Source organism: Lissotriton vulgaris, chromosome 9 (genome assembly GCF_964263255.1).
Source record: "Lissotriton vulgaris chromosome 9, aLisVul1.2, whole genome shotgun sequence".
Taxonomy (NCBI): Eukaryota; Metazoa; Chordata; class Amphibia; order Caudata; family Salamandridae; genus Lissotriton; species Lissotriton vulgaris.
In genome coordinates, this window is record NC_141697.1 from 363534828 (window position 1) to 363558723 (window position 23896).

A 23896-nucleotide genomic window follows, 5' to 3' on the forward strand; every position below is an offset into this window, starting at 1 on the left:
CTGGGTCGGTCCAAGAGGGCTGGCCTAACCGTCATGCGCACTTAGAGAGTGCAAAAATCTCCTCCTTCCTCTGATGGCGGTGAGCCCCACCTCACACTAACCTGGCTTTGAGTCAGACAGAAAAATAAAATGATAATAACGTCTTGTTATTATCATTTTCTTTTTTTGCATTGATCAACGAGCGGACGAGCCACCACTGGATATTACACTTTCAAGCAGTCTTGGCATTTCAGACTTCGTCACTATGCATTCTCGGACTTGCGGTTTTAATATCCCTCTAGAAATGTGGGATTTACAACCCAAACATACAAAGTACTGTCGGCTAAAAGGCTTAAACTGGCTAAAGGTGCCATTTTGCTCCAATGGACCAATTATATAAAGGAATAGGTACCACCTACGGTACAGCAGAATAATACCAGCCACAGAGGAATCTGTGACCAATCCAAAGCCCAAGGACATGGATGAACTTACTTTATATTTCACAAAACCCAGGGGGGAGCAGCAGTATCTACACTGAGTAATAGAGGGAGGGTTATTTCATATAATATGTGAGTTTTGCGCCTTCTGCTGACAGACTTCATAGTTGGAAAGGGTATCCGTCCATCCCCAAGCTTCAATCAGGCATGACCAAGCCCAATGGCCACGGGCCGGAAAGGCGAAGACAGACCACCTAAGGGCCCGCGATGAACACCTACAGAGGGTGATGGTCAGCAGGAGCAGGAGGAAAATCCTGCGAAAATGCACATCAGAGATTGGGTGGTGTGCTGTGAACCAGCCAGTGCGGTAGCAGAGGCGTTGGAAAAGGGAGAGAAAGTCATAAGCAAGGGCACGGGGATGGTACAGGACAATTGACCTCTGCACAGAAAAGTCCACCTACCCACACTGGAATGCGGACGTCGCAGCCGCAAGGGAATAGGTAGATGGAGCTGTGGAAGCAGCACACAAAGACAAACACAAAAAGATAAGTTGCCCGTAGAAAGAGTGCCTCAAACAGTGTCCTTTGTATGCCTCACGGCAAGGGCACTGAGAGCAGGTGATTGGCCAGTGTCTTGGGGATGCCGTACGGCAGGGTCACTGGGACCAGGCGATTGATCAGCAAGGGTCTGGTTCAGGTGGACATAGCACTTGCAGCCCTGGCAGACCTGACGGCTACCCAAACATATCACGGTAGCAAGGGAAGCCTAGAAGCTGCAAACCCTAGGCACCTGATAAGGGGCCATCGCGCAGAGCTGGGACAAGTTGTGTTGGTAAAGAAACAACGCGCATGACTGTGTAAATATTGTCCAATTTTGTTTTATGGTTACAATGGCAAGTGATATCTTTATGATAATTCTTGTGTTATGTGAGATATAATAAACTGCAGCCTATTTGTTTCATAATTGGTTTCAATGTATTCTATAAGTATGAGTTGATCAGGTTGTCCGGAAGTAACAAGGACCATGTGCACATCTGGGAGGGGTTTGGAAATATGCAGTTTTGCTGCTGGAGTGTTTTCCACATAATAATGGATTTTCAACAATCTGCAGATTTGAATAAAACACATTTCTAGCACACAAAAAACATGTGTTATTAAAAACGCAGCAAGACATGTTGCTGTGCAGACCGGGTGATGCCCGGAGGAAGCTGCTGGTTGGCCCCGCCCCCTCCCCCCCTGGTCTGAGGTGGACCGCGCCGAGAGCGCACACGTAAGGCAGACAAAGTACCCCTCTCCACGTTATGAGGAATGACAACGGAGAGCCGAGACATAGCATCGCAAGCACAGCACCGTGGTCTATGAAGGGAAGTTTTATGATCTCCTATCTTATTACCCTGCTATAATACCACAATAAAATGGCTGCCAGAGGCAAAGAGGAGAAAAATGGTTGATCACCGCAACAACAAGAGTGAGAAGCACACCCCCACCATGGGTCAACCTTATCTCATGTCAACACCATCCCAGGTCTAGCAAACACCAACCACAGCACCTGAAGTAGGACTAGTGCATAGAAAGAAAACAAGTCTACAACCATCAGCCCTCAAACAATGGCAAAAGAAACAGGACTGTACTGCTGATTAGGAGGTTTTGTACAAATGAGGTGGCCATTTTGGAAAAGCGCCAACACAAGGATATAACACACAACCTACTTCAGCCAATCTTACTACCCAACTAAAACAGGTCAGAATGTCTACATAACTCTCTTAACTTAACATTTTGCCAACAGACCTTTTCACCCTTTACTTTAGCTCTCTGTCCACTACTACTATACCTCACTATCTTTCGGCCCACTAATCCGCTTTGCTTACACTAGTTTCGTCCTGCAGATCTGTTAACACTCATTTTACCAACAAACCTTATATTCCATTACTTTATAATCCATTATTTTACATTTATACCCACTACCACTATACCTCGCTATCTTTTGTACCGCTGGCCCTCTTTACGTACATTCTTTCATCCGGCTGGTTTGTTAACTTTCATTTTACCTACGGACCTTATACCTGTATACCCACTACTACTATACCGCTTCCTCTTTCGACCTACTGGTCACTCACTGTACATCACTCACGATGCCAACAGCACACTATTTTTTGGATTCCTAAACGCTTCCCTCCTCTACACCCAGATTAGTACCTAGCCACTTCTACAATTAACACCCTCCCTCATACCTACCCACCTCCTTTAGCCTGACCCCACATATCCCGTCCCCACACCCAAATCAGTACCTAGCCACTAATACAGTCAACACCCTCCCTCATACCCACCCACCTCCTTAAACCTGACCCCACCTCCCTAAGCCCGGCCACACACAGCATAACACGGACCTCTAACAGAAACACATACATAACATTTCACCAACTATTTTGTGCTTATCATGGAGCTCTCAAGTATACATACCTACACCATTGTTTACCTCCCCAAACTCTTTAAAAACGCAGCGAAATGCTTCAAACACAATCTTTTAAAACAACACCCTGAAACACCCCTAGCTGATCCCTATTTCTCAATATACAACAGACACACAACTAATGATATCATTTTCCATAGGAAACGAAGAGCGCAATGGAGAAAGACATTTCTTACACTATTTACACTCTCCGCCACCAGAAAAATCCTCCATGGTCTTATTATTTATATCGCCCCCTCCCAATTTTTCCAAGCGACTGCAACCATCACCAACTACAATAATGGAACCATCCTCATGAAATCTACAGATCACAATCTAAGCCTCTTAGACAACATATTCCCAATTATCAAAGAGCAAGTGTCCAAACCCCAAATGGTCACGCAGGCCACCCCCTCCGCTAATACTCAACATACCCCACGTCTTGATCCTACTGACAACAACGCTTCTCCATTCCGACCTTTACCTACATATGACATGTTAGATACTCCCCGGACTCCCCCCTATACTAACACACACCAATCCACCAAACAGAACTCCCAAACCAACACAACCAATAGCCACCGAACTCCCCTTAATCTCTACAACAGTTGCCCCTTTGGATAACACTCCCTCGCCCCTCACTAACTTTCACACCGCCGCAACCTTGCCAAACACCGTCACTCATAGTAACCACCCCTCCCACACCAGACCACCACCCTTACTTTAGTTTTTAGACCACATTAAGATACCCCACTTAGAGGATATAGAGGACACGAGGCCCTCGGTTATCACCCTGCCCCCCAAGTATACTTCCTAAACCCACATACCAGCCATCCACTCCCACAGCCCACCCACCATCATCTACAACTCTACCTACACCCTCATCCCAGCCATCCTCCCCCACAGCCCACCTAACACACACTCACACCTGCAACACAACTACCTTCCCCACACACAGTGGCCCCAAACCACATACCAGGCCAGTCCTCAGTGCCTACATCCTCCCCCACAGCCCACCTAACACACACACTCACACCTGCAACACCACTACTTTCCCCACACACAGTGGCCCCACACCACACACCAGGCCAGTCCTCAGCGCCTACATCTACACCTATAACACAGACCCATTCCCCACTCGTAGCCACCCCCACAGCTCACCCAACACACACACTACAACCTGCAGCACCCCTCCCGTCCACACTCACACATACAACTTACTGTACACCAGGCCAGACCTACCTGCATGCATCCAAATCCACACCCTCAACACAATCACATACCACATGCCCGCCTGCACAAAATTCCAGTCTTGACAAGATAATGATTTCTTTGAATCAAATCAAAGAAGAACTCCAAACACTCAACAAGCGTTTCCCGAGACAACCTTAGGGTATTAGAACAACAAGACACCCCAAAACAAGATGGCCCAAGAACTAACTTACAACTAACATGAACCTCTATTGTCCCAAATGGTCCTCAGTCCCATCCTACAACAACTCATCCAAACCAATTAGAAGCACTAATCCGTTCTCAGAGAGCGATTTACTCTCCCTGGTGAGCTCATATGACCCCCACTCCCATGAAGCCACCCACACCCCCATCATCACTGATTCCTACTATCCCCCCCCCCCCAATCCCCATAGGACCATTAACCCCTTCCATGCGGCCGCGATTCTGCGCCTGTGCGGCAGAATCGCGAGTGGGCGGGTTCATGACGGCCCCCAGCCGTCATCAGCACACGAGCACCGTAGTGCATGACGGCTGGGGGCCGTCATCAGCATGGAAGGGGTTAAACCAAACACTAGAGGCGTCACAAACAACAACCTTAGAAAAATCCCTATCACTCAGGAGCCCTCCTCAACCATCAGCACGCCCAAACTCAAATGTATACTCCTAAACTGCAGATCGGCCGCTAGACATGCAGCGGACATAGCTGACCTCATCCTCACACTTGAACCAGACCTGATAATGCTAACTGAAATCTGGCTAAAGGAATCCTCTACACCAATCATTGACATTTTAGTTCCACACAATTACAACATCCTCAGACTAGACAGAGACATAGCTGACAAGTCGGGGGTGGGATCGCCTGCATACATCGTAGTAATATCTCAGTAAACAGAGCCATCTCCCCATCATTCCAGTCATGCGAATACATTTGCCTTGACATCACTAGCAAGGATAAACCTGTCTGTTCTCTGCACGTCATCTATCACCCACCAGGCAAGAACCTCGCCTTCACCGAACATTTCATGAACATGGTATCTTAAAACTCGGGGTGACAAAACCCCCAAATATTCCTCTGAGACTTCAATCTCCACTGGGATGATCTTAACGATATAGCAGTGAACAGTCTCAAGAATTTTCGAGTTGATCTAGATCTAACGCAATTCTGCAACAGCCCAACACACAACATAGGTTCAATTATGGACCTATTAATCTCTAAAACAGACTACATTCAGCTAGAGTCGATCCAACCCTGCAACGGGTCGGACCATCACATCATCACCTTCACCATTAAGGAAACGGTGAAACTGAACACAGCTCAATCCACAAGGCCAAAAGTGTGGAAAAGAGACCTGAAAAGACTCAACCCCAACACCTTGCCTTCATCCTGTTACACCCTACTGTTGCCCCCTGCAGGATCTTGCAAAGTACAGGATCTCACCAACCACTACCTCTCGACCATGACATCAATAATAAACTAGGTCGCACCTCTGCAATTAAAAAGAGTCTCTCTGAAAGATTCTAAACCTTGGTAAAACGGTATACTCAACGAGGACAGGCGTTTGCTCAGAACTTTGGAACGGGCCTGGAGATCTATGCCATCCGCCAACCACCTCAAGATTCTCAGGACAAAGAGAAACGCATATTTCCGAAAGATCAAGCGCACCAAAGCTGACTTTTTCAGCCTTCAACTTGACCAGGCAAGAAATCGTCACAAAAAACTCTTTGAACTGATCAAAACCCAATCCAAGAGGCACCTCCTCGGCCACAAGTCACAGAATGCTCGCAGCCAAACTGTGAAGAATTCTCCACCTTCTTCACCTTGAAGACTGATAACATCAAGAACGACCTCTTAAATGATCAAACCTTATACGCGAGACCAAATACTCAAACCCATCCACCACCCCTAACAACGCCAGGTCAACTCACATCAAAGCCTAACCTAAAAAATTATGCAGACTGGTCATCATTTACCTCCTACTCCGAAGATGCCATTGGCAAAATACTCAGTGCTTTGAACCCAGCCAACCACCTCTCTGACCTGCTTCCGGCAAACGCAGTCAAAGACTTTACTCCACTGCTTATTCCTCTCTGGTCCAAGATCATAAACAGTTCACTTCAACAAGGATGCATCTCAGATACCCTCAAAGTAGGCCAGGTATCACCCATTCTAAAGAAGCCCACGGCAGACCCCACGGACCTAAACAACTATCGCCCTATCTCCAATATCCCTACCTTAGCCAAGCTGCTGGAAAAATGTGTGCATCTACAGCTAACGAAGCATATTGATCACTTTGACCTTCTTAACAAACACCAATCACGTTTTCGTGCAGGCCATAGCACAGAGTCAGCCATGACACACATTATTGACGATGCGCTGCAAATACTTGATCAAAATAGATCCTGTTTACTCATCCTACTTGACCTCTCCTCGGCCTTTGATATGGTCAAGCATGAGAACCTGTTAGACCTCCTGAATCACAGAATGGGTTTTTCTGGGGCAGTGCTAAGCTGGTTCACATCATTTCTCCAAAATCAGACACAACAATTCAAAGTCAATAACGCCATGTCCAAGCCCGTCCCAGTATCTTTGGGAGACCCGCAAAGATCCGCACTATCCCCAACACTGTTTAATCTCTTCCTGGAACCTCTAACCAAAATTTTACAAACCTCTAACATGCAATATCACATGTATGCAGACAACACACAACTATACCTCAAGATCCACACCCTAGAGGACGTCAAACTACTTAATACAGCCCTTAGGAATACCCAAACGTGGTTGGCAGAAAATCATTTCAAACTGAATGTCCTAAAGACTGAATTCCTACTAATAGCTCCTCCGGCCCAAATCCCCAAAATGCAAGATTGGATCAAACATATTACGGCGTTCAATGTTCAACCTACCATCGTGGACTCAGCGAAATCACTAGGAATAACTTTAGACAGTAACATCAACACGCAAAATCATATTAGTAGTGCTACCCAGGGAACAAACTTCCAAATAAACACACTGAGGAAACTGAAACCCTTCCTACCTCACAATGACTTCAAGCAACCAGTACAGGCGCTGGTTATACCTAGAGTGGAATATGGATGTGTCTCGCTCTGTGGCCTACCCAAAGCGTCAACTGCACCACTAAGAGCTTCAATCAACGCCACAGCAAGACTCATAACTGGGTCTAAACGTAGCTCCCACATCTCCACGGACTTTCAATCCCTGAACTGGCTACCCCTGGAAGCGAGAATTCAGCTGAAAATTGCAAAGATGACGCACAGAGCCATGCATCACAAGACACCCAGCTAACTGTCACAGAAATTGACAATTTCGGGTGGGTCTAGATCCACAAGAAATGCAGAAAAATTACTACTGAAACCACAAAAATTCCATAAGAAAAAAACTTACAACAGATCCTTCTCTGGGATGGCGTCTAGAATTTGGAATGCCTTATCCCCAGAAATCAGACTTTACCCGTCCACTACCTCTTTTAAAAAGGAAGTAAAATCCATCCTCATGGCCAAATTCACATGAGCATGGGCTACTGAAACCCTGTTATGAGATGGACACGCGCTCCCAACCACAAGTCATTTTTTTGATGCTACATCTTAAAATGCTGTTTTTCTTTTTTATAATTTGCTCTGTACATATGTTTGGATTTTCTCTTATTTACTGTAAAAGTAACATTTATTGTTTGTATAGCGCTCTGATATCCACCAGGATCTTGTTTGCGCTCTATAAAACTTTCAAAATAAATAAATAAAATACATCTTTGCTGTATTTGGGTGTTAGACGGGTAAATGGCGTTAAACCTTTGCCAGATAATTTCAACATGTGTAAAAAAAATATATGAATGAGGTAAAACTATCACAAAAAGTGCTGCATTATGCCGCATAACTTTACTTTTCTTGCCACATAATTTAGGAAATCTTGCCACATAATCTTTAAGATCATGTTTTCAAACTTGAAAACAAACCTAACTTCCCAGAATGTATCATACTACAGGCTAAACAGACAAAACTGGTTGAAAATCTCACATATGGCATAGGGACACTTGAAAACTAAAATGTAAGCATTCCTCTGCTCGAACTGTGCTTTATGAGTAAAAGCTCTGGTGCCCCATGCGCTTGTTTACTTCTCTAACTCTCTCACCTGTGAAAGAAATTATTATTGCTCATTGGACAGGACAGCGCTGTTGCTTCCTGGAGGTTTCCTACGACAGCTTGCATTCTGGCGGCAATACAGGAAGCAGAAGCGCCGCGCGTAGAACACAGTACCTGAAATACTTTGAGCCTGGCCTCCGTGGACTCAGTCGTAGCTCCTACGCAGTTCTTTAGCTTCTCGATGACGTCGTTCAGCCACGTTCGGAACTGGTCGATATTGCCCTGGTACTCCTTGTGCTCCGACATGATGTTCGAGAGGAGGCTCACTCTCTCCTGTAAACACGAAAGGACAGTCAGAACAGCAATGGCTGCAGGGCTTGGCAGTCAGGCACTGCACAGGTGACGGTTGAGAGACAAGCCGCGCGCATCCCTTCCCTCCACCCCTGCCTTATCAAAGGCCTGCAGCCGGTGTCTGAGAAAACGTCGCACAACACGGCCATTCTGACACCCATGCAGGCATGCCACTGCCAAAACGCAGTTATGTATTTTGTATATTGCATGCGGTTATTTGGTAAGGGATGCAATTATGTTGTATGTTTCTGTTTTAATAAATTAAATGTATACTGAATAGCAGTGTAATACAATAAATTCATATTTGGTAGCTCGTAGAGCAGAACATATATTTCATAAGCACAGTCACAAAGTGGGAGTTTTATTGTCAGTAAACATTGGGTTTGATCCATGACTTTTTCTGGTCCCAAATACTGGTTGCATTGTATTTTTGCAACCAAAACATTTTTTTATGATCCTACTGATTGAACGAGTAGGTTGGTTCTCAAATAAATGAGAATGGGTCGCAATTTGCCTTCCCCATTAATAAACATGACATATGTTGCAAATTACGACAACACTGGCATGGTGGCCTACTATGGTCAGCAGAGCACTGGGAGTATTGTGCCTCTCACTCAAAAAGCATTTTATGTTTTTTTTAGATTGCCTTCTGTTTTCCTTAAAGGAAACGTAGCTGCATTAATAAAAAAATAAAACATTTGTTTGAGAATGGGCAATTGTCTCTTGGACCACTGCCTAGTCCCAACCTTTTTTAAAAAAACATTCACAAAGTGGTGGGGCCCCAAGGGGACGTTTTTCTTTTTACCAATTAATTGCCACCCTAGCTCGGGATTTGGTACTATCAATTTTTTTGCAACCAGATTAGAGTTGCAGAACATTGATACATCTACTGATTCACAACTTGGAAGGAAAATTCGATTGTAAATTTGCAAGCTTGGGACTTACACACGTGGCTTCGTTTAGGAGGTATGGAACGATGAAGTGACAGTAATACATCTATTTGAATGTCCGCATTTGTGTGCATTGTTTATAGCTTGGAGTGCTGAAGTACATATGGAATTTAATCAGTGAGGTAGAAAGCCAAGCTGTGAGACTAAATGACTTGTACTGATGTGTTGCGTAAGTACGAATTTGGTAGGAATCTGTCACTGTTGTTTTTAAAATGTATGTGAATATAGCCTTACTGTGTAATCTAAAATGTGGAAAAAACATGTACTTAAACTTCCACGAGCTTTGTATGTCAATAAACCGCAGATGATTGTTCTTGTGAGCTTCTCTGAGGGACTGAAGGTATGATCTTTTTTATCCAAACTCTTTGATTTAACCTAAAAAAAGGTAGTATCTTGCAATCTATATGACACATTCAACCAAAAACACAGTGTGAAGCACTGCTACAAGCTTTAACCGCATCGCTGCGGCGGTTATTTTTCCGCTACGCTGCTTTTTTCTAAAAGCCGCGTTAGATGACGAGCTCAGCTCGTCATCCGCACACGACCACCGTGGCTGATGACGAGCTGAGCTCGTCATCAGTATCGAAGGGGTTAAGAAGCTGCAGAGGGACGTAAAGCAGAAGTGAGGAAACTACCACTATTGGAAATAGATATCAGTGAATGTTCTTGCCTAACCTTTAGAGTTCCCTAGAATCATTTAGTGAGTTATACATACTGTAACTGTGCTTTCTATTTCTGTTTGTTAGCCCAGTAAAACTATTACGTAGCTCAGTGAATTAATGTACAAGCTGTCTGAAAACCTGGCAGATTAAGAATGACTTAGATTTTTTATCTTTTTGAACTCATGAAATTAGTTTTAATGACTTGAGCACTAATAACAATTGGAATCTGTAGCTAGATGCAATTCAGAATCCATTGCACACCAAAAATGTTTTCAATATTATACAACATTATTAAGCATTTTGGCAGGCAAAAAATATAGCTTCTACTCCACATTGTAAATATTACGAGGCACGCCGGAAGACAGAAAACCATGTAGAGGATCTGGGTCAATACAGGTGTTATTGCTTGCTCAAAAAATCAGTAACTTTATTGAAATCTCTAAAAAAGAGTCCCCTCAGCACTTCACCTCCAAACCCCATAGTAGACACACAGTATTCCTTCTCCCAAATGCCATCTTTTCCCTCATCCGATTCTTCCATCACCTATCTCTGAACCTTCGTACTTCCTCTTTCTTGCTACGCTCCCTGCCCATGAAACCATTTCTACCCACCCTCAAAAACCCACGTACCTCCCAATCTTACCAGCCATTCCGTCTCAGCACTTTATCTACCAGGAGTTCTTGCCCACAAGCTAAGACGTCTGATTAGCTGAGTAGATCACAAGATTCCACTCATGGGCTCAAAAACAAGTGAGGGGCAAAGAGACAAAGAGACAGCGTAGAGAATACAGGAGAGAGAATAGCACTCCTTGCCTGCTCTCCTGCTTTTATCTGCTGGCCACTGTAGCTAAACTTTCAGTTCAATATTGGCAGTTTTGGCCTACAAGCAAAGACGTCTGGTTGACTGACCCTGGCACAACATTCCATTCAGTATGCTAATAATTATTCAGGACCACAATACTACCTATCCCACTACCAGGATCAACTATTGAGATAATAATCCCAAGCTATAAGAAGACCATAGTAAAAAGGGTTAACTTAAAAAAAATATTGTAGTAACAGTGATAGGCTCTAGTGAGACTAGAATCATGGGAGCATTGAAACATTTGCTAATCACTTGTACATTTCATTTGATCCTTTGTAAACATTTGCCTACCATGTCCATTGATAAGCAAGTTATTTGCTCAATGCAGAAACCAAATACCTATTGTTATGAATAGGGCCTTCGAGGAAGGGTAAACGATCCTTATCAGGACTAATATCCTAACTATGCCTTGCTCTATGCAGAATATTTGAACAGTGAGAGTTCTGAAATCTTTCAAAAGATACCCTAAATCAACACTGTCTTATACACAAACTAAGACGAGTTTAAGTTACTATTTTCATCTTTGTATAAGAAAGCATATTTGAACAGTGGGAATTATGCAATCTCAGTCTAGGTACCATAAGTCAATACTGCCTTATATACTAACTAGGACGAGATGTATTCATTATTTTCTTTAATTTGTAATCTACTAACAAAAGAACAAAAGATAGGTCAGACTCTGCCTTTCAAAGCACAAAATCCTTATTCGAAGCTGTGCCAAGATTTGGGAGGTGATGAAAGCTCTTTGGCAAATACTGCTAAATGCAGTTGAATTAAAAATTACTTCTAGTAAATAAGTAATGGTGGTGCACTACAGAGGTACAGATCTGTAAATATAGTTAGCTAAAGCAACTCAATTACTTCTAATGTGACTACACTTCCCCAAAACAAATAACTCTAGGGAATATGTGTCTTAAAAGCAAGGAGGCGTGTGCACAAACTTTGATCAATTTTGTTGGCTCTTGGAAAATGTGGTAGGTAAGAAGACCATGTCACTAAAACCACCATTGCACCTGTCATGAAGAGGCACTTGTGCTGGCTGTGTCTTCTCTGAAGCCAAAGACTGGAGGTCAATAGGTCTAATGAGGCCTGTATTATGCCCTGCAGTGACCTTTGACACATTTGAGCACTCTTGGTGTTGCTCAGATACATCAATCACTACACCTACTGAACTTCTTCATGAGGGACAAAATGCGGCCACATTCCCTGCGAGGATATTGTGAAGTTTATGTCACTAATGGCTATAAGTAACCTCCATGTTGCCTCCTTAAGCTTATGCGACCCTGTCGAATGGCTAGACTGCCTAGAAGCAACTCAGTTTTGCAGACTAAGCTAGACGTACATATAAAGATAAAAGTATGCGTGTGACGGGGTGGGACTCGTGTCCTACAATACTGGAAAATGCAGTCCAGATAACTTAAAAGACTGGTGGTCAGCTGTTCCCCTTTCTGTTTCGGACAAGCAGCCGGACTCAGCCTGGTTGGACGAATGGACTCGCGCAGGCTCAGAAGCAACCTGGGGACACGAAGCTGGAAACTAATACGGCTCCTTTAAATCTGCCGACGAGGGAGACGAGGCTCCACCCACCGGCAACGCCACACGCTCAAAAGAAGGCGGAATCGGGAAAGCGGCGGACAGCGTTTCCCAAGGAGAAGACAGACGAGGCTGGAGACGAAGTACGGAACCGGAGCCCTGCGGAGAAGAAGCCCTGACGAGCCCAGCAGTGGACAACAAGCCAGGAGGCCAACGGTCCTGCGAATCGCCCCGCCACACTCCCGCGGGAGGAGTGCGGCTTGCTAAGGTACGGGGCTAAGTGGCGGGCTGGGTGAATCAGAATAGTACAGTAAATGAGTGAAACTGCTAAAAGCGCAGCCTCACTGTCCCTTTTCCTTCACGAGCACTAATAGGCACTAGAGCTTACGTTTTGTTGCACTCCTTCACTCGGTGTCCCTCACCCCCTGGTCCCCTATCATCCTGCAAGGTCGTCAGCCTGACTCCTTGTTGTTTCTTTTCTTCCCACGCACGATTGGAGTTGAGGACCTTGGCCCCCGACGACCACTGAACACTTCCGGTCTGGAGAACTATCGGCACCTGCGTGGAAGAAACGCCCTGGAACTATCATAGTTTCCCAAAGGAGTCAGGACGGAACCCGACGAGTTTGCTCGCATTAGACAAACTAGCAGACAGAGAAAAGCATACTTAAAAATAAAACCCTCTTTGAAAACTTTATTCAACGTGTCAGAGTCGCTCCCTCCCACCTCTCCTGGTCCTGATCCCGTACAAGTGGTGTTAGAAGTGGGATCACCATCACAGTCCGTCTGCACCCCTGAAATGGACGCTCTCATCCAACATCTAGTGAAGGGACAGGAGAAACTAGAATGAGCGGTAGAGCAACAAAGAACTTCAGCTCAAGCTGATCGGGACTTGTTCAGAAACACTATATCTGCCCAGCTGGACAGCCTTCAGAAAAACATCGCGACACCCACAAGTACAGTGGCGGTAGAAAACCGGGTACATGTACCCAACCCGTCGGGAATAGCTCTACAAAAATCTGTACACGGGGAAGATCCTGACGCTTTTCTCATGAACTTTGAACGGGCCGGTAGAGACCTGGGGTGGCCGGAAGAGAAGTGGCCATTTTTTCTTGCCCTATTGCTAACAGGTGAGGCGCAATTTGCGTATCAGGTGGCCAACCCTGTAGGCAATGCTCCATATCCCCTGATCAAAAATGTGATATTGGACCATTTAGGGTTAGACTCTGAGGCGTATAGACTGCGCTTCAGAAAAGAAAAAGGGATACCTGCGAAAACCCAAAGACTCTTTTCTTTAGATTGAAAATGATGGCAGATAAATGATTGAAACCTGAAAACAGTACTAAGGAAGATATTCTTGCTAAGATATATCTCGAACAATTTATGGACGCTCTTCCGTATGGATCAGAGAGATGGTTGAGACAGCACTCAAGTCTCACCGTGGAACAAGCCATCGAGATGGCAGCCAATTATGCAAGAGCGCAACCCCGAGGAACAGTCAGGGAACCGGAGAAATACCAAAAGAGTCAACCCTCAGGAAAACAAGAAAAAAAAAAAACAGATAACGGAACCTGTAAGACCCAGACCTCTTCGAATGGAAACACCCATGTCCCGAGGACCCCAATGCTTTGAGTGTGGTGAATGGGGCCACATTGCTCGCCTGTGTCCACGAAAACACCCGCCTGAAGAGCCATTGGAAGTGGGCTATCTCCCCAAAACCATTCTCTACTCCGCAGAAACTGGAACTTCCTTTCATGTGAGTATACGGATAAATAAACAAAAAGTGAAAGCCCTTCTTGATTCAGGCTGTAGACAGTCAGTGGTTCAAAAACATCTGATCCTCCCTAGTCAATACCTCCCTGACTCTCTAGTGCATGTAAGATGTGTTCATGGGGACGTTAAGCCCTATCCTATAGCTGTGATTACTGTACAGCCCATAGGCAAAGAGCCAGCTGTAGTGAAGGTAGGAGTGGTGGATTCCCTTCCTGAGAAAATGATTCTGGGGGTAGACAATCCCGACTTTCTTGCCCTGTTTAGAGAGACAGTCTTTGACCGCCTCCTGACTAAAGACGGCCCCAAGGCAGCATACATAACCCCTGATCCATGGGTGGTGGATCGCAGTTTTCGTTTTGCTCAAGCTGAGGACAGAACTCTCTTCAATGCCTGGGAAAGTGCACAGGCTGCCCAGGATTCCTCCACTCCTTCGTTTCCTAGGTTCGTTATACATAACGACCTTCTATATAGAGAAGCCGACATAGGAAAGAATCCCCAATTGCTGGTCCCTTCAGCCTTCCGTGAACAGGTGTTGTTCTTTGCTCATGCTCACCTAACGGCTGGTCATGCGGGCAAAGAGAAAACAACAGATAGCATATTACGTCATTTCTATTGGCCCGGGGTGTATAAAGACGTACAAGACTATTGCAGGAAGTGTGAAATCTGTCAGCGGAAGAATACTCACAGACCACCTGCTGCACCCCTACAACCAATGCCGATTGTCAGCACTCCCTTCGAACGAGTAGGGATGGATTTAATAGGTCCGCTGCCCAAGTCATCTAGAGGGCACCAATATGCTCTCGTCATTGTGGATTATGCTACAAGGTTTATCGAAGCATTTCCCCTAAGAGCACCAACCACAGCCAATGTGGCAGAGAAGTTTGTGGAATTGTTTGCCCGAGTTGGTTTTCCCAAGGAGGTTCTAACCGGCCAGGGGACCCCCTTCACTTCCTGTATGATGAAAGAAGTGTGCAAGTCACTGAATATCCACCACTTAAAGACTTCGGTCTATCACCCCCAAACCGACGGGCTCGTCGAAAGGTATAACCAAACACTGAAAACAACCTTAAAGAAGATGTTGTCCTCAGAAGGCCAGGCATGGGATCGCCTGCTGCCTATAGCCTTGTATGTGCTAAGGGCTCAAAAGGAAAGCAGCCTAGGCTGTTCATCATTTGAATTACTTTATGGACGAGTCCCAAGGTCAATCCTAGAAATCACGAAAGACACCTGGGAGTCACAAGAAGCACAGGAACAGAAGTCTCTCTTGGAGAACACTCTACAGCTACGTTCTAAGCTAGGGAAACTAAGAGACCTCGCTCACACAAACTTGGAACAACAAATGCATAAACAGAAAATGAATTACGACAAGGGGACAAAACTGAGAACTCTCAAGGTAGGAGACTGGGCCCTGCTTCTTTTGCCATCTGTCACACACAAAAATGAGTGGGTAGGACCCTATGAGGTACTTGAGACTATTGGGAACACCACGTATAGACTCCGTCTGTCGGCCAATAAGACCCAAACCTACCATATCAATCTGTTGAAGAAATGGATCGGTCCAGTCCCAAAGAGCAATAATCTGGTACTCCCTACCCTGTCAGAAAAAACATCAACCCTAGACCAACTTGTCGTAAATTAAGAACTTCCTGAAGAAATGAAAAAAAGCCTTCAAGAAATATTACAACCTTTGTCCAACATCTTCTCTGATCTCCCGGGCAAAAACGACTCTTGTAGAGCATTGCATTGAAACTCCCGCTGGGAAAATTGTGAAGCAAAGGCCTTATAGGATCCCCGCTTGAAGACGGGAAGATGTCAGAAAAGAGGTACTTGACATGCTGAAACTTGGTGTAATAAGGCCCTCTAAAAGCAATTGGGCTTCTCCAATTGTCATGGTCCCAAAACCGGACGGTTCAAAGAGATTCTGCATGGATTTCAGGGCCCTGAATGCTATCTCCACTTTCAATGCCTACCCTATCCCTAGGGTCGACAAGCTAGTAGAAAAGCTTGGGGACGCCGTGTTTATCACCACCCTTGATCTAACCAAAGGGTATTGGCAGGTGCCTCTCCAAGAGGAAGACAAAAGAAAGACCGCCTTCATCACAGACGAAGGTCTGTACGAATTCACCGTACTTCCATTCGGTTTACATGGCGCACCTGCCACTTTCCAGCGTCTTATGAATCAAGTGCTGAAACCCTATACGTCATTCAGTTCGGCCTACTTGGACGACATTGTCATATACAGTAAAACATGGGAAGACCATCTACAGCACCTATACACCATCCTGACTGCCTTACAACAAGCTGGCTTACACGTAAACGCAAAGAAGTCTCGAGTAGCCTTCACTACCGTCAAGTATCTCGGATATGTCCTGGGGAAAGGCACTATTGCACCACAAACGGAGAAGGTAAAAGCTATCCAGAACACCCCCTTTCCAACCAGCAAAAGAGACCTGCGAGCCTTCTTAGGCTTAATCGGCTATTATAGACGGTTTGTTCCCAAATTTGCAGAGGTCGCAGCACCTCTTACTGATCTCTTGCGTAAAGACACCAGACTTAGGGAACTACAGAATCCCTTAAAAGAAGCCAGAGATGCTTTCGAGACATTGAAAAACATCATAACAAACGCCCCAATCCTTGAATCACCTAATTTCAAGAAAACCTTTATACTGGCCACTGATCCATCCGACATAGGGATAGGGGCTGTACTCTCTCAGGTGGTGGACGATGGAATAGAACATCCCATTCTGTTTATTAGCTGCAAGTTGTTCCCCGGGGAGTACAGATATTCTACCGTAGAAAGAGAGTGCTTGGCTATCAAGTGGGCTATTGACAAACTGCACTACTATTTGGAAGGGAAGACCTTCCTTCTACAGACAGATCACGCTCCATTAAAATGGATGTATCAAAACAGAACAGTGAATGCAAGAGTGCTCCGCTGGTTTCTCTCTCTGCAACCATATTCCTTTTCTGTGCAACATAAAAAGGGCACGCCAAATGGGAATGCTGACTTTCTTTCAAGGGTCTTTCCTCTCCCCGATCGGGAGATTCCAGGGGGGGAGGAGTGTGACGCGGTGGGACTCGTGTCCGACAATACTGGAAAATGCAGTCCAGATAACTTAAAAGACTGGTGGTCAGCTGTTCCCCTTTCTGTTTCCGACAAGCAGCCGGATTCAGCCTGGTTGGACGAATGGACTCGTGCAGGCTCAGAAGCAACCTGGGGACACGAAGCTGGAAACGAATACGGCTCCTTTAAATCTGCCGACGAGGGAGATGAGGCTCCACCCACCGGCAACGTCACACGCTCAAAAGAAAGCGGAATCGGGAAAGTGGCGGACAGCGTTTCCCAAGGAGAAGACGGACGAGGCTGGAGACGAAGTACGGAACCGGAGTCCTGCGGAGAAGAAGCCCTGATGAGCCCAGCAGTGGACAACAAGCCAGGAGGCCAACGGTCCTGCGAATCGCCCCGCCACACTCCCACAGGAGGAGTGTGGCTTGCTTAGGTACGGGGCAAAGTGGTGGGCTGGGTGAATCGGAATAGTACAGTAAATGAGTGAAACTACTAAAAGCGTAGCCTCACTGTCCCTTTTCCTTCACGAGCACTAATAGGCACTAGAGCTTACGTTTCGTTGCACTCCTTCACTCGGTGTCCCTCACCCCTGGTCCCCTATCATCCTGCGAGGTCGTCAGGCTGACTCCTTGTTGTTTCTTTTCTTCCCACGCACGATTGGAGTTGAGGACCTTGGCCCCCGACAACCACTGAACACTTCCGGTCTGGAGAACTATCGGCACCTGCGTGGAAGAAACGCCCTGGAACTCTCATCGTTTCCCAAAGGAGTCAGGACGGAACCCGACGAGTTTGCTCGCATTAGACAAACTAGCAGACGGAGAAAAGCATACTAAAAATAAAACCCTCTTTGAAAACGTTATTCAACGTGTCAGAGTCGCTCCCTCCCACCTCTCCTGGTCCTGATCCCGTACAATGCGTAAAGGCGAGTGCGCTGGCAAAAAGCAGCCCATTCTTAGGCCTGAAACTCAACCAGACGTACATTTCCTGCTCAAAATAGGGCCGGAAGCCCAGCTCTAAAGCCATTTAATATCCACCTCAATGTTTGTATAATTTCTACAACCATTCCCTCTCAGATCCTTTCCCTGCTTATAAATGTGGTCAGCTGAAACTGGGGCCAGTTTAAAAAAAAAGCACATGCTTGAAAAATCCTCTACTTACACTATGCAAACTCATTGCTTTGAAACAAAATATGAAACCCTAGCCCAGGGCCGGCCTGCCCTAGCCCCACCATCAGCCTTTTACATACCTTTCATATAAATAAAAAAAATGGAGAGGGATAGGTATAGGTCCCGACGCTGATTATCAAAAAAGGGGCAAAATAGAACGTCTTTGGTGTTCATTTGAAATAGGATGTGCATTTCTGATTGAAAGCAAAGTCCGAAAAAAACAATACTTTTTAAAATCAATTTGAAATTCCATGAATCTGCATTATGAAGTCAGACGATCTTCTCCCTTGCATTGGTAAAAATATTACACACGAAATCTAGAATAAAAAAACAACAGCTCGAAGGCCAAAGAAACTATACACATAGTGGAGGATGTCTTTAATTATACATATTAAAAGTCCTAATCCCTGGACCTGCACTGATGTCAAAAAGTTCAAGGCATTTCAATCTTCCTATTTTCCTTCCAACCACACTACTACGAGATGGGCAGTGGGACCACTACAAACTAGCCGCAGATGTCAGGAACTGCTGTTCGCCGGGGGTGTTTGGCGGCAGTCAGGAGGCATTCATATGCTCGGCGGGTCCGTCGCAGTTCTGTCATGCATATCTGGAGTTTTCTATCTGCCAGGGATTTCATGGTGGTTCCTCCTACATGAAAACCCTGCTTTATGTTGAACAAGGGAATCCACAAGGTAAATAAGGATCCTGGGTGTTAACTTTATATTATAAACAACGGTCCTTAAGAAACAATATAACACAATGATAAATATAGACTAGGATCAGTACTATATTTGCAGGATGTCCAGCCGGACACACAATTTAATAAATCAAGGAAATGCCACACCGGCCGTCAGCATCTCAACACGGCTGGAAGCCATTAGATTTAACTTCCACCCTTGGCCACTGTCTTACGCCGTAATTCTCTGAAGCGCCCGTCTCGCACTGATTTCGGCCGCATCAACAGACTAGTATTCTCTTGACAATCACGTCTGTATAGATCCACGTTTTCCCATTCACTATAAGCACCTAGTCCGTGTCCATCCACCTCTATGGCAGACAGTAGGTCTGCTCAGCATCATGCACCCGTCACCTCTCAGGCTTTTCTATCACCATAGGCCTCAGTCCGCATTGAAACACAACACAAGCTGCTCACTCACGGTATGTTTACCATTTGGATCCTTCTCTAACACCTTAGCCGCGAAGTGGGCGGGGCCGCCTCAGCCATTGGATGTTTGCAGCACCAGCCAGGTAGTGCTCCCGATGGTCAACGGCCGACGGCAGCAGGGAAGTGGCTAAAGGCCATATTCTGCCTCTCCCACTCCCCCCCCCCAAAAAAACACTCCACCTGGAGTTTACACACCTCCAGCCATACTGCTGTCCCACCCAAACCATGGTTCACACCAGAGAGCCTGTCACCGTAGCACCACCCTCACGGCTTTGCGTGGTGCAACAAATACTTAAGAGTAATAAGCCTAGTTTCCTTTAAAGGGGCTTACTCTCATCTCCTCTTCTTAATATGTTTTTCTGCCTCTCTATTTTTCCCCTTTCCCTTACAGGCAGTTTCTTATACTCAGGCATGTAATTATACCGTCCTGATGATGATCCCATTAACCTTCTAAAAGGGATCGAAACGTCGTCGACCTATGAAACATATTTACATGTTAAACCATTGCGTTAAAACCAGTGTTAATATTGTTTATGGAAAGCTTGTCATTTATGATCATTGATTTTAAGCCTCCTCTGTCTTTTGCCTGAGATACTAAATTTCCAAATGTAATTGTCTTTTGTTTGTGTGTAGGACGCAGGACTGTGTCCCACTCTATTTTTGCTTGCTCTTGAATTTGTCTAACATTTCCTTGATCCATGAAAACCCTGGCAGAGAGGAAACAAAGGTCCTCTGCGCCATGTGGATGCACACAGGGGGGCACATCATGTGCCCCCTCAGTGCATGTACACCAGCTCCTGCACGGCATGGAATTTTCAGTCCATTCCGTGCAGGAACTGGTTTTGGCGTTCTCATTGTGGTGACTTTTTTAAAGGCACCACAGTGGGAACGCCAAAAAAAGCCAGCCAGACACGAGAAACACTTGTAATCTGGCGGGCGGCCCAGACCATGGGTTTGATGGTGTAGCCGCAGGGTGTCCCCGGTGCCACACTGCTAAACTTGAAATCTGGACCTTATTGTGGTAGGAAAAGCCGCTGGCTTCATCACCACTATAACATCTAAGAGTTTAACCAAAAGTATGTCCCATACATCTCCACACAGCTTTAAGTACCACGCTAAATTGGGTTTGTTTGATCTAATGTAAAAGATGATATTTGAGGCTGCCATTTTGGATGCACTATTACTTTCAACAGGTTAATGATGTGAAAAAATGTTTTATGCGCATGTAGGAGACCTCAACCACGCCGAACAGGACGCGTACTCAAATCGTGAAGAAGTTCATAATTGTTGAACAGGACCAAAAGGAAACAGCTGCATAGTACAGTAGTGATGAGCTAACCCCAGGAAGGGAACTGCATTTCAACAGGACTCTTCACTTGACATTCATGTTGAGAATCCTTGCTCTCGGTTTTCTGGTGATGAGGTAACGATGTCTCTCTTCCTATGAAATTCTTAGCAGGCCATGAAAAACTGAAGCTTCAGAATGTGTGTTCAGTTTGTTATCTCAGTGAGTAATACTGTGTTCATCCGGTTTCTGATTGCAGATTACTAATACGAGTTTTATCCTAAACAATATTCAGATTTTTTTCAAGGCTCAGTATAAATGGAACTTGCAAACTAATCATGGCAGTCACAAAGATATTGATTAATACATGCCAAGTAACCAAATACACCAAAGCGAGGTGTATTGCTTGGAAAAGTAGATGTGATCCGCCTAGGCATCATTTGTACGAGGCATGAGGTGGTGGTTCAAAAGAGAGCAGCAGTACAGCATATTATGTGCTTTGCATATGCCTTAGGTGCAGGCGTCAGCTACACTGTACACTCGCCACAAGGATCAATGATTGTGTTCTGCTATTTGCAATGTCATAGGCCAACTTGAACAGTTGCACGATTTTGGAAACAATACCAAATGTAATAAGGAAATTGGGAAAGGTATTCGCCATCAAGAAACATTTTCTACATGCAAAAATGTTTAGATGTGCAAGTACTCATTTGAGTCTGATATACAGGTGGATGTTATTTCACCTGGTGCAAAATGTTTATGGGTACTTTTTATTTACACTTTGAGTACTCAATGAAATCAACAAGCGTTGTGAATTTGCTTGAATACTGTGGCATTCATTAGGATTCCCTGGAAAGTCAAAACGTGGCACAAAATATACGGGTAGTTTGACATGAGATTATTTCCATTGCCGACATCATTAATAAAGGGGATCTTATCATGCGCGGACTTAGCCCAATGGGCATCAAGGCGCCTAATTCCAAATACAGCTCATAACAGAGGAACTCTGCAGCTCAACCTGTATAGGCTCTAGAGAAACACCATGTTTTTAGGGCCTTTTTGAACAGCGCCAGAGAGGATAGCGTCTTAATCTCCGTCGGCAGGATGTTCCAAAGCTGTGGAGCAGCGACGGAGAAGGCCCTAGCTCCCCATCTGGAGAGCTTAAAACGGGGGACGGCAAGTTGGAGTTGTCCAGAAGAGCGTAAACACCTTGGAGGGTGATAGCGGGTAAGCAGGGAGCTGATAGCGCCTTTAGGTCCATCCTCGAGAGCTCTGTAGGTCAGACACAGAATTTTAAAATAGATTCTGTGCTGGATAGGTAGCCAGTGAAGGTCTCTCCTCGCAGCAGTAGCAGAGGAAGACCTGGGAAGATCCAGGACAAAACGTGCAGCAGCGTTCTGCACTACTTGCAGTCGATGTATAAGGCCCTTGTTGGCTTCCATGTAGAGAGAGTTACAGTAATCCAACCTGGAACCAACAAGGGCGACTGCAATCTGCTTACGTGCTTGAGGAGACAAGTAGCTGCGAATTCTGTTGAGTGTCCTGATCACGCCCCAGCAGGTCGAGACAGTCCGATTCACCTGTAGAGACATCGAGAGTGATGTATCGAACACCACACCCAGATTTTTGGCGGATTGAGCGGGAGTGGGGCAAGTACCAAGAGAGGAAGGCCACCACTCACTCGACCAGATATCTTGGTCCTTCCCAAAGACCAAAACCTCAGTCTTGTCGCCATTTAGCTTCAGGGAGTTGGTAACCATCCAATCTGCAACATGTTGCATACAGGACCTGAAGCTAGAGGCAGATGTTATGACAGAGGACTGGGTGAGTGATATCATAATCTGGGTGTCGTCGGCGTATGATACCACCTCCATCCCCAGCGATCTTACAAGCCTAGCAAGGGGGGCCACGTAGATGTTGAATAGGGTCGGACTTAATGCTGGACTAATTAATGCTTAATGCGGACTTAGGATGAAAAACAAGCATTAGCAAAGCCAACAGATCTAGCCTTCATTAGTGCAATTGATAATGTTGTTACTGTAAGCGGCAGCCTATTCCACGAAATAAAATAAATTAAATAAAAGCAGCCTCCTAAACGTGGCTGCCATATGGTCACAATAAAAATCTTAAGATTAAAAAAATAGTCACTGGTGGACGCCTTAGTAGTGATGTTTTTTAAATAACAACCCTTTAAGTTGGGCCATTTGTTTTAGACAATCAAACGAAGGCTCATATTGCAGGCAGCTACGATTTTACAATGTCAATTAAACATTATATTTCAGAAACTTTAAGAAGGAGACGGAAAATAAATTCCCATCAAACTGGGCACCTAAGTGTAAGGAAAATAATTAACTGATATTTAAAGTTAATAACAAAAATAAAACAAATAAAGCACACATTGAAACAGGTTTGTCAACAGTGAAAGGAACCATTTTAGGCAGATTTGAATAATGTGTACCGGCTTTGTGCAGTGACTCAAAGTGAAGGGAGCTATTGGGAAAGTAGGTAGACCCATTGCCCCAGTCAACATGCTGCAAGTGGGTGGTAGCAAAATGTGAATGACAATTTAACAGACCAATGACCAAAAGCCTTGCTCTGCATGTATTTGATATATACATTTTAAAAAACAGCCTATTACCACAGCAAAATATTTATCAAAAGTCTGACCTAAAAATCATCAGATTCCGTGCAGAATTCAAGAAGTAATTTTTCAAAACGTAGAAGTCTATATTTTATGTTTAAGTGAAAATAAAGTTTATTACTCCCTTTGCTGTCCTTTTCCTCATCTGTTCATTAAGGCAAGTAAGAATGAGGAGCAGATTAATGCTCTTTAACAGAAACCACATCTAGAACATGCACAGCTGTAAACACACCTGTAGTGCCTCC

The 23896-nt window shown here is 45.0% G+C and overlaps 1 protein-coding gene across 1 annotated transcript in view; it reads right to left on the reverse strand.

Annotated features, from left to right (window-relative positions):
• Positions 1 to 23896, reverse strand: part of SYNE3 (spectrin repeat containing nuclear envelope family member 3) — a 173929-nt gene that overhangs the window by 131758 nt on the left and 18275 nt on the right. Inside the window, exon 4 of the mRNA XM_086937736.1 lies at positions 8370 to 8528. Coding sequence (XP_086793862.1) covers positions 8370 to 8528 — 159 coding nt within the window. The remainder of the gene's footprint in view (positions 1 to 8369; positions 8529 to 23896) is intronic.